Source organism: Lepidochelys kempii, chromosome 12, assembly GCF_965140285.1.
Source record: "Lepidochelys kempii isolate rLepKem1 chromosome 12, rLepKem1.hap1, whole genome shotgun sequence".
In the NCBI taxonomy this organism is placed as follows: Eukaryota; Metazoa; Chordata; order Testudines; family Cheloniidae; genus Lepidochelys; species Lepidochelys kempii.
The window spans coordinates 22462206-22474688 of record NC_136391.1 but is presented as its reverse complement, the minus strand read 5'-3'; the positions used below and the strand labels follow the sequence as shown (position 1 = coordinate 22474688).

The 12483-nt window shown below is 41.9% G+C and overlaps 1 protein-coding gene across 1 annotated transcript in view; it reads left to right on the top strand.

The window, feature by feature from the left end:
- Positions 1-1502: 1502 nt before the first annotated feature.
- Positions 1503-12483, top strand: part of TSHZ3 (teashirt zinc finger homeobox 3) — a 69186-nt gene continuing 58205 nt past the window's right edge. Inside the window, exons 1-2 of the mRNA XM_073307817.2 lie at positions 1503-1971; positions 3050-3530. Coding sequence (XP_073163918.1) covers positions 3491-3530 — 40 coding nt within the window. The 5' untranslated portion in view covers positions 1503-1971; positions 3050-3490. The remainder of the gene's footprint in view (positions 1972-3049; positions 3531-12483) is intronic.

Below are 12483 nucleotides of genomic sequence, written 5' to 3'. Positions count from 1 at the left end.
AGTGACTGTGAAAGTTTGTCTTTGCATCTCATGTTCCAAAACTAAGTGAAATACTCCATGCTGTACAGTGTCTGTTGCAGAACTTCATCCGTCTAGGCTAGCAGTCTTTTAAAACTGCAGTTTATACATTACTCAATATCTGTGTTTTATTTGATACAGATTTAGCGGTTTCCCCTGAAGAAATCGAGACTGCAGCTGGTCCTGACACGCTGATCCTGTCCATTCCTCCAGTCCCTCTCCACTGCCTTTGGCAATTATGTATCCTTTAGGATTACGCTAAATTATTTAGGTTCTCTATTTCTCAGTTTGTATGTAAAGGGAGAGGAGGGGAAAAGGAAGAATGAGTTATTAATTAAAGCCTAGTCCGTTATGTTTTCCGAGCCTGTCTAACATTTGTAAATACTTGTGCTGCGGCTGATCCCCTCCTTCCTGGTTAAGTTGTTTAGTATGTTAGGTATTTGTATTGAATCACAGTCTATGTTATGTCTGATGTGTTGTCGTTGCAATGTGCAGTCAGAGTGACACTGATGGATACGCCAATGGTTAGACGGACAGATGTTAGGGCGGATCTAACGGCATGCAATGCCATAGCAGCAGGGGGGTGGAGGGGGGGGGAGAGCGGGCGAGAGAGAGAGACTGGGCTAAAAACATCCCGATTCAGTGAAAGTCGCTTATTTCTGGTGCAAACAAGGCAGCCAGACACACACACACACACATACACACGATTTTTGGAGGGGAGGGGGGCGGGTAACGTTTCAGTTGTAGTCTCTTAAGCAGATCTGATCGTTGCTTCTGTGGTCAGATACTATAACTGTGAGAAGAAACCAGCAAATATCAATGAAATGGAACGGAGCGAATTTGGCAGCACAAGCGGCATTTGACAACTCACCATTTTCTTGTTTGCAAGAAATGTTTCGTTTTCCCCCAACAGTAGCAATTTCCCGGGGACTTTAGGCGATTGCGATATTTTTTTTTTCATCCTAAAGATCGGCTTTTAAAAAAAATCTAATAATACAAAAAAGCCCCCCCCAAAACTTCTCCACCCTTTTATGTAAAGTATTTGAATTTCCTGCAACTTGAAAAGAGAAGCAAGAGCAAAGGAACGTCAAGTCGGCTTTACAAGATGAGAAGACGCAACAACATCTGCACTTAGTAAGGTATTTGGAATTATCCCAGATCTTGAAGAATGGGGGCGAGTGGAGATTTTCTGATCTTACCGTAAAAGTGAGATCATCCTTTTCCCCCTCCCCCTGTGAAAAAAAAGAGAGAGAGAGAGAGGAGGAAAATTATTTGCTACTGGTGTTTGCTTCACTTCTCTTAAGTAAAGAAGGCATCTTGGGACTCAGACGATTGTCTGTGATTTGCTGTAGCTGTCATTAAATATCTATCAGCCACACAAAGAAAGGAGGGGGGAGAGCCATTGGCAGCCACGAAGGTGTTTGGCAATCGCGTCTGATCCATGTTCGTAAAGCACTTGAAACACCGTTAGAGTCCATCCCCTCTTTTCTGATGTACATTATTGCAACCCAGGAATACACAATCAAACTCGCACCGCATCGATTCGCCAGCGCTCGCTAAACCCAGGATTTCACCAATGAACTTGGACCTCCCCCGCCCCCCGCAAAAAAGTAATCTTCAAAGGAGAGTTTGTGAGTGTGTGTGTGTGTGTGTGTGTGTGTGTGGCGGGAGGGGGGGATTTTTGCAAGCAAGTGCTGCCCAGTCTCCCCAGCGAAGGCGTCTCGGGGCACTGCAAAGATTGAAAGAATAGAAACCTAGGCAGCATCACCATCTCCCCGACCCTCCAGCCGGAGCTACTTCGCGAGACGTGCACAGACAGCGACGGAGAGGTGCAAAGTGGAGTTGCTCGCTGCTTGGGCTCCAGCAAGGTGTGCGCTGTGCAAGCCGGGGCGCTGGAGGTGCGTTTGCTGCGGCAGCAGCAGCCGGCCAGCTCCCCAGACCCGGGGCACGCTGGTAAGTTGGGAAGGAAGGAGGGAGGAGAAGAGGAGGAAGGAAAGGGTGGGTGGGGTTGTTGATGTATTGTATTTTTTCAATGCACCGGGGAGGGAGGATCAAACAATGCTCCAGGCTGCCCGGAAAGGGGGTGGGGGACTTTGTTTAAAAAGAAAAGCAAAAAGATCCCCAAAGCACCACTACGCCCTGAGAGGGTCCGGAGTCGTTTCCCCCCCCCCCCCCGCCCTGCTCAGTGTCACTGCCGGGTAGCTGGGCTGCTTGGGCCGGAGTCACGCCGGGCTGGCTGGCTCCCCTCTCCCCCCCATGACTGATTTGCTGTCACCGTGCAGGGAGCGGACCTGCCCTGGCACATCAGGCCTTTATGGAGAGAGGGTTCAGGTGCTTAGGTGGGTGGCAGCCGGGGAAGGGGCAGGGGGCAAGTGCACTGGGGCCCCCAGCTCGGGGCTCCCCGACAGCCCCCGGAACTGGGCTGACCTGGGAGCAGAGGGGTCCCAGCGCACACGATGTACCGGGGCCCCACATTTCTCTCGGCGGGCCTGGGGGTGGCTGAGACTTGGGCAGAGACGGGTGGCGTCTTCCTGGGCCGTGGTGGGCAGCTGCGGGGGCAGGAGATGGGTGCCCCTGGCTGCAAGGGACAGCTATGGCAGCAGGGGAGGAGACGTGAGGGCCTCGGGGAGGCGTGGGGGGGTCCCCTGGTTACACGCTGGGCTGGAGCGAGTCCCCTGGCTGTGGCGGGGGACCCCCGGAAGGTAGGAGGGGGGGGTCCCTGGCTACAGGCAGCATGGATCCCCTTGACGATGGCGGGCAAAGTTGGGAGGGGTCCAGCCTGTGGGCACAACGAGGGGTCCCCCCCCGGCAGTCGGAGGGGGGGAGGGGATCCGGGGGTCCCCCCTGGGTGTTGCAGGGGGAGGGGATCCGGGGTCCCCCCCCACCCCCGGCAGCCCGTCCCTCTGGCGGCGCCTGCGGCGCGCTGCGCAAAGAGTTAAGGCGCGGGCCGGGGGGAGCGCGGTGCCCCGCTCCCGCTCCCGCTCCGCAGACTAGTTGGAGTGACACTGCGATCATCTCGTTTCCCTTCAAGCTTTGCCTGTTGCCGCCGCCGCTGCTCCAGCGCCGAGCCGGGAGCCGGAGCCAGGGGCGCCGCCTGAAGCTCTGCCGACTCCCGCCAGCGACCCCCCCCTTCTTTATGCCGTGATCTCCGCGCCCGGCCAGGCACCGGGCGTGCGGGGCGGGGCGGACGGCGGGCGCTCCCCGGCCCTCCTGCGCGCACCCCTCGTCGGGGGGCTTCCCCGCCGCCGGCCTCTGGGGCGATTTGTCAAACTTCCCCCTCCGCCTGCCCGCCCGCCTCTCCCTGCGGGCCGCCGCCGCCGCCGCCGCCGCATGCACAGCCGCAACACCCCCCAGCCCGCCCGCCGAGCCTGGGGCCGCTCACCGGATCTCCGGGGCTGAAGCAACTCTGCCCACCCCTGCCCCGAGGCAGCCCACCCCCTCCTGGCACCCGCGGCGGCCGCAGGAGCTCAGCATGCCGAGGAGGAAGCAGCAAGCGCCCCGGCGCGCAGCAGGTACGAGCGCTGCCTTCCCAGGCGGTTTGTTTCTCCCCTCTCCGCCTCTGTCTCTTTCATAACCGCTCTCCGGCGGGCAGAGCGAGTTGGGTTTGCTCTGAGCTCCCAGGGACTGCCCGTTGCACGCCTTGGATTTTGCAGAGTGAACTTGGTCAGGCAGACACATCACTGTGGCTTTTTTTTCTCCTTTGGGGCTGGGGGGTTGGGCATGATGGTCTTTTTTTCCTACTTTTGGTTTATTCCCAGCGCCCCCAATCCCCTTTCCCCCCCTCCTATTCCTCTGTTTTGGGGACGACACTTTGTGAAAACGAGGGATATAATAGATGTGTATGTTGAAAAGATGTGTGTGGCTATAGGGGTGGAGGAAAAGAGAGGTAAATGTTGCTCATTTCCAATCCCTGCTTTGGCACTCACTTTGATTTTCTCCCCTTCCTTCCCTATACAGTCTCCATCCCCTTCTTTCAATACACTCACAAGCAGTTTGTGAAAGCCATTGATAATTTCTTTGTAAACAGCTAGTGTATGTATGTACTTATGTATGTATGTGTGGTAAGTGGCACAAAGTGATATTACAGGCTTGCAGTGTTACTTGAAGATCAAACCATAGACAAGACTCCTTTATCCAAGTTTATCTTTCTCCCTCTTCCCCCTTGTACTGCACTGGAGACATCTCCACTGGACCAGCAGATCCACCTAGTTGGTCACTTTCTTTGGCAATCTCCTCCCTTAATCCTATTGATTTTTTTTTCATTTATGAGACCAAGCTGGGGAGCTGCGAAGGAAACCAATGCAAAGGGTGTGTTATCCGATAACTAGCTCTTTTTTTTTTTTCCTTTTAAGAAATTATTTTCTGGGCTTTTGCCCTTGTGGATTTTGTTCTGTTTCTTTATGCCTTGAATGTCAACTCCTCTTAAACTTGAGTAGCATTTTGTGGAAAAACCAAATTTGGGGTGGACAGGTGGAGGAAAACCCAATAAAAACATTATTTTACAATAATGGAGGTATGTGGGGTGTAAAAAGGTTTTCTTGGCCTGTTGCCATCCTTGATTTGATGGCTGATTGATCACCTGTCATCTGGCTGCCTTTGATCTATTCATTCCCAATAAACATCAATAAATCACTTGCCATAGTAACGCCAGACTCAGTGACGTCATATCTGGCCTGTCAACTCTCTGTCAGTGCAACTTCAGGGACTTTTGGTTAGTTTTGTGACATAATCATATGGACATGCATTTTGATATTGATGATCCTTATACTGAATGGGTAGAGATATAGTCTCTCCCTTCATTAGGAAGGGTTAGCTATTTTGGGGACCAATAATTTAAGTGTAGACTGAAGCAAAAAATACTCATGGTGCATTCTTTAGGAGGGACCCATGTATATTCATGAATTGTAGTAGTTTTCCAAGTGGTTTAATTAGTCCATTCAGAATTACCTACTAAAACCTAAATAAAGTAATCTTGCTACTTATGACAGCATTGTCAGAAGAAATGCTTTAAAAAATCTGCCAGTGCACTTAGAAATATGAGAACCTTTCAAAGTGGCATGATTTGAACTTAGTAAGCAGCAAGCAACACAATGAATAACATAAAATATATGGAACTGTATGTACATTTCCTCACCACCTTAAGTATACTTAAGTTTAACATACTTGTTTTGTAATAGAAGAAACTATACTTGTTCACAGTAGATTTTGTAGTCTTAGTCTACATACTGACATTTGGAAAGTTTGGAACGTTTTAAAGTGCAATAGTAATATACTCTAACAAACATTTTATTTAAATAATACACTTTAATATGTTGAATTTCAGGTTAGTGCCATCAAATAATGACACTTGTAAAATGGATTCAAAACTTTGTCCTTCGACGTAATTTGAAAAGTCTAGGCTGTAAACGTAATTCAGTTTTTGAAGAACTTGGTTTTCAGAAAAGTTGGATATAATCTTCAAAGAGGTGAGCTATAGTTTGGACTTTAAGACTCTAGGAGAATCTTTCTCTGGTGAATTCACACATTTTCAAGTACTCTGTCTTTCTGTTTTTGGTTTAAGTGAACTAGTCATGATGTATGATATATCTTTTACATTTAGTAAAAGTGTAATCTTTACATTTGTAGCTTTTGGGGGTTACCACATAAAACATAAATTATTATGACAATTGCCTCCTGCTAAATGCTGTTTTATTAATCAGACTGGAAATGTTATTTTTTCTATTAGCAGCATAGGCAAAAGTATTTTTTACACTTTTTAAAAACAGCTAAGAAATAGCAGGTTAGTTAAGAAATATTCATTACAAAAACTTGACTGCAGGACTAATAGGAGATGGAAGAATGGTTTTACTCTATCAAAATGACCCGTCAAAACGACTTTGTTTCATATTTGATTTAATTGTCTCTCTCCTGACAGGCACATTCATCAATAGCTTAATGGTCAATCAGAAGTTGGCAGAGTGAGTGCTTTCATTCTTTCCCATACACTAGCTTTGGCTTTACTTTATCAAAATGCCTCTGCCTAATGGATATGGGGGATGTAGAATGACTGAAGGGCTACTTATTTAAGAAGAGTGGGGGGAAAAACACCAAAAACATTTATGCTGTTGATAAGTGCATGAAGATAAATAAGTGTGCTGTGTGAGGGTTTTTTTTATTATGAGGCACAAGAAACTTCTCATTTTTTCCCTTCTTTTTGGCTTCATAGCTGCAAGTTATAAGGTTCATGACTGCTTTTGTGGCATTCTGAAAGTGATGACAAATTGATTGCTTTGTACCGGTGGACCAAAAATAAATAAATTTAAAAAAGGACTGGAAGGATGGGGGGAATTAAAGATGTCTGCTGATTGGTAACTCAGGAAATCCAGTCCCCAGCAACCTTGAGAATACTCTAGATTTTTTTTCTCTCCAAACTGAAAGGTCCGCTCAGCCATAAAAAAAGAAAAGTTGTTTTGCCAGCTTCATTAGTGTTCACCTAATTAGCTGTAAACCTGATGGATTCCTGACAGCTTTAATGATTGGAGATGACAAGCTCCACGCAGTGTCATCCAGCAGAATTAGGTTTGCAGCTAGTTTGATGTAATCAAGTTGATATTACACAGTCCTGGTTGCCTTTAGTTGTGCATTAACTCAATTTTCTGCTGCAGGTGACAAATGGGCTTTGGTACCTGGATAATCATGTCATAGGAATTAGGGCCCTTTTAATGGTCTGGAGTAGAATAACAACAACAAAGAACTCTCAGCAGCACAGAGCTTGCAGACATAACAGACAGGTGCACAAATTCTTTATGTCTAGCCCAAGTGTTAACACCACACTGTAGAAGACTAAAGCTGTCTTTAAGAATCAAGAATCCATAAAAATGAAAATTTCAGTTTGTTTGCTTTAAGACTGATGAATATCATGGATAAATTAGGGGGGAAATGTCAGAGGATCATAGTTTTTAACTACACTTGTTAATGTAAGGGAAAGATCTAAATTACAGTTGCTGTTCCAGTGACTTTTGCCATTTAAGTTAGAAGGGAGAAAAACACTTATTAGTTAAAGGCTACTGTCTAGGAGAAATAGTATACTAATGGAGGCCAGTCTGGTTCATGCAAACAATAATTATCTATCTTTAAATTATAGCTTTTTATTATTTTATTATTATTATTATTTTTTACAAACACATCTATTTAAAAGATCAAGACAATGTGGTTATAGTCTCATTGACTGAAAAGACTTAATACACATTCTGTATACATTCTATTCTCACTCTTTAAAAGGACTGGAAACTGTAATGGTTTGTTGGAAACTCATTTACATTTTTTTTTATTGAATGAAACAATTACTGGTTTCAGGCCCAGACAATAATGCTGCATTTGAAACCTCTTATAGAACTTGGGGCTGTGATATTTTTTCGACTAAAATGTGTTCCAACCAGTAGAAATAATCCACACACTTTCTCTGCTCTATTTAGCTCTCTAAACCCAACCTTAGTGTTTACATTCTGAAGAGGCACACACCATCAACATGAACACTTTAATATAACTGATTAATTTTCAAAGGTGCTGAGCATCTCTAATTTCCATTGAATTCAGTGGTGTTTGTGGGTTCTCAGCAGCTTTGAAAATCAGGCCAAAAGTGTATAACAAAAATTCTGTTGAGAGATAACACATAGGTCTTTAGACAAAATTCTAGACATGCAGATATGAGTTCAGGAAGTTGAACGCATTCCGTAATTCATGGGAATTGCTTGAAGCTACATAAATGCCCGGCAACTACATACATACCCCGCAAAGTAAATGTAGTGATAAAGTAGACTACCTATAAAGGTACTTGCAGTGTCAGCCCTTGGTATGTTATTTGCCTCCAAACCTGCCACATATTTTTCTGTTGGACAGAGATTCTTCCTAGCAGCAAGCTGACAAAATGATTAGTTATGGCTGTCCTCTGCTTTTTTTTTCTGCAAAGTGTGAGGAACAATGCAAAAAGAAAACAGGGCATAAATGTAAAAAGGCCTGATAGATTCCACTGAATATCCTGCTGGAAAACAGAATTTTCGAGAATCAGCTGCCATTGCTCCCATTAGCTTGACAGCTGTCAATTAGGGCTTCAGTGCTCTCTTGGGCCACAGTTTATTGCGTGCGGTTGATGTTGTCATTTTGTTCTCAGTTTTGCCTTGAGCGCTATCGTGAGCAGGAGTGAAATAGTCAATAACTGATGTATCAGCAGTTATTTCTTAAATTGGCTCACAAGTCTGCATTTTTCCTCTTTTTACTAAAGATTGTTTTGTAAAGTGATTAGAATGAATTGTGACTGCTGCAGGGTTATGGGAAATGCAGTGAAGCTAGGGTGAGTTAGCAGAATTAGAGTGGTTCCTTTTTGTCAATGCTGTTTTCAGGATTAGTGTAAACTAGAGTATAGAAAAGATCACCTTCGGGGTATGAAGTGCATAGTAAATTTTAAAGTGTGTTGTATACATGATTACGTATACATGTAGTGATAAATGAGTGAGTGAAAATAAATCATTTACCATAGCATAAAGTAGTCTCACAAGTAGCTTTCTGTACAAACCTTGTAACTAGCTAGCCTTACCATATAGTAGTCTATATTTTAATCCAATATCTTGACTGTTTCTCAGCTCATCCAAATATAGTCTTGTAAATTTGAATACAGCCCCATTTCATGACACAACTACTAGATCAACTGTAAAAATGCCTAAAATACTCTATTGCAAAGTAGGGGTGGTCGTGTGTGCGCGTGCATGCACGTGTTTGTGTGTGTATGTATATATACAGTACTGAAAATAACACACCTAGCACAATCGTGTTATCTGTCAATTACATGAGATGGGCTCTTTAGTAAATGATACTCAGGTGTTCAAGTCTCGGATATTTTTATTCAGTTACACCCCAAATTGTGGTTTATGTGCTTGAAGTTAAAAATGAAAGGTGAATACAGTATATTGTATTTAGTAACAATGATATGGACTGGTACATCCAGACAGATAATATGGAGTTGTAATTAGACTGAATAGACAGGCATTCATTTTTAAATTTTTTGACACATGCATAAAATAGTCATATAATAAGATAAGATGACAATTTTATGTTAGGTTGATAAAGTGTCCCGATACATGCATTTAAATGTCTGTAAGCCTTTTTTTATCCAGACAGATTAATTCTAGTTTCCAGCATTTGCAGTTAGTCATTAAATTAATTTTAAAAATCCCACTAAACAATGGATGTGTTCTTTTTTTGTGTGTCATTACCTAAAGCATGAGAACTGGAAACATGTAATCAGTTAGTTTTTCCTTGATTTCAACATTACTAATAAATTACATCAAAAATTGGTTCAAAGGATTCAAGCCATCATCCATGAGCAGAAGGCATTGTAGTTTTTTAAGAATAATAATGCAGAATAGAACATTATAAGTGCTTGAAATTGTTTATGACCATTTACATGAAAAAACTGTAATGGCTCAGATAAAGGGATTGTTGTCATAAAGACTGTAAGACTTCTTCCCCATAATTTTCCCAATTTTACGACTGAAAGACATTTTTTAGCCAACAGATAGTTCATCAGTATTTAATAGTCTACAGAATTTAAACACTTTTCATTGTAATCATAAAGATTGAAATTATTTAAAGAAAACAATCAGTGGTGTATACTCCGGGAAAAAACAATCACCAAAAGGTCATAGAATACCTGAAAGCTTTTTGCCATTATCTTGTTTGCTGAGACAGTAAAGGTGTGTCTCCAAGAATAATCTACCTTTGTGTTTGTGCTTAATTATAAATTATTAATTCATAATGTCAGAACACATGTTATTAATTATGACTCTCTTTTCTTCATCCAGAACAGCTGTTTGGGAATCGGGTAAGTTCACTACATTTTTTGGCATGGGAGTTCACCAAATGAAGAACTCTCCATTCCCAACCCACGTTACCACTCAACTCCCCTTCTTTTCATATTAGTTTTTTTTTTAAGTGGTTAGAGTAAGTTTTACATTGTTTAGAGTAAACTTCTGATCTTTCACATAATTAAGCACATTCACAATAAACAGACATTTTTGTGGAGGTGGTTATGTACTGGCCATGAATAATTCTTGTTTTAGCAAGGCTATATTAAGGTAGAGAGGTCAAAAGGACACCTCCATAAGCTTCTAGTGGGGGAAAGTAATACAATTTTCATGCCCCTCTACCAAACTCCCACCAAACTTAACAAGTTTATGTTGAAGAAAGAGCTGTATTATTATACGTTTGGAATGACTGAAATTCATTTACTTTTGATATTTCATTTTTATCATTAAATTGAGCCCTGTGTTTCAGTTTCTTATGTGTTCTTTGTGGAATGCATGTTGCATAAAATAGGCAATTTTTAATGAACAATTTAATGTAAATGGGTTCTGAATTTAAATTAATATTAATGAAGCTTTGAGTGAATTTATTTTGCATACGTAAAGGCTTGTAACTCTTTCACCCACACAGTCTTGTCTTTATGTACTAACACATTTGTTAGGTGAATTGGCTAGTTTCCATTTTTTGTGATAAAACAATCTTTAATGGATTTTATATGGTTATTTGTGCCAGTTCAGCTTTAAGCAGGCCAGTATCTCTATTTAAAAATATACTTGATTTTACACGCACATATAAATAGTTAATATTTTAAACATCTATTGCCCCTCTGTTTCTTAAATTTTTGACTTTAGTTTTGCCTTTATGCTTGGGGAGAAATTTATTCCGACAATAGTTACTACAATCAAGATGTTTTCTTTCTTTGGCTTACCTCTAATGTATTATGTATTCAGGAATGATGGGATGTTCTATAATTAATTCTGTTAGATATAATTGCTATAATCACTTTGATGCTACACATAATAAAAGTAATATGGTAAGCATATGAAAAAATATAAACACCTTATTGTAACACTCTAAGTAAAATTCTTTTAAAAAAATCTTGTTTAAAGCTAAACTTCCTGTTCCTTATTTTGTCAAAGATGACACTTTTATTTAAATGACATTAATTTTTAAATGAATGGATTTTGGAAATGGAAAAGTCTCTAACTGGTGGAGAATCTCAGCTAGTTATGTGTATGTATATTTGACACTGTAATCCATTAAAAATATAGTTATTTAAGAAGCCAGTCTTTACAGATGTTGCCAGTGACATGTAAATATCACTGTATATCTCATGAAATAAGAGACAGATTTGTATGTTGCATTAAAATCGAATACGTAGTAAATAACAGAAATGGAGCAGTTATCAATTGAATACTTTCTTGTTGTGCAGAATTATGGGAAATATAAAATGTATGAAGCTTAGCAAGTAACTAGAGAGCAACTTTTGTGGGTATATGCCCAAGTGGGGATGATTATTTTTTCTTTTTTTAGAAGTAGCTTTGAATTATTGTTTGCAAACAGTTTTTTGATAAGGAGGAAATGGGGAAAAAGATGTCCAGTGGGATATCACTGAAACAAAAATGTTGATGTGGTCATAGTTCTTAATTAGTTGCACTCCATAGTTAATGCTGCAAAGATCACTTGGTTTTTGTCTACATGCTTGTAGGTCTCTCCCCAACCCATTTATATTTTACTATTCTGTGTTTTCTACGCAATTGAGTGTACAGATCAGGCTTAGAATGTGAATTATAAAGAAAAGTAGAAAAATATAGTTAATGTAGAGTGAAAAAAGACCCCCCCTGTGTTGTTTTCAAATAATACATAGTCTTTGTGTAGTGGGGAGAAGAGGTATTATGTTTAACTTCTGTAAGCTGAACAAACAATCCCAAACCAACCTCTTACTGAATTGTTCTAAAGGAAGAACAGCATAGAGAAGGGTGCTGTTTTTGAGTATTTCTGGGACTGGGCTCTGTGCCTGAAGTCCTTTTCCTGCTAGGTCAAGCCTGTTGCTGGAGGGCCAGATCTCAGCGGGGCCTCCAGAGGCTTGGCGAGGCTGTTCAAGACTGGCAGCCATCAGTCATCCATCTGTGACACAGAGTCTGTTTTTGATGGCAGGGATGATAAAAGGCCTGGGAACTGTATAGGCCCTTGTAATCAGGGCCAGTGCTGACATTCTTCTCAACTTTGACAGCTTCTTCCTTTTCTCTCTTCACCGCCAAGACTGTCTCAACTGATTTTTTTTTCCTCTCTCTCTTGTTTCATGTACTTGATCAGTCTCAGATGCTGGGAATTATTTTTTTCTGAAGGGAGGGGGAGTGTTTCTTTTGGTTTGTGGGTTGGGCAGGTGTGAGAGGAAGTCTGTTTTTTTTTTTTTTGTACTGTAGGCCTGTTGCTAATTAATGTTCCTCCATAAGATTCTGTCGGAGTTGAGTAATGTTTTTGATCTTTATGCCTGATAACTGCATACTTAATGAGATTTCAAAGCTGTGAGTGCAGCTCCCTACAATTATTGACAGATGCCTTTTCTTTGCCATTGGGTTCAGCTTCATAAATCCTCTTGCAGTAATGAGGTTCAGAAGTGCCACC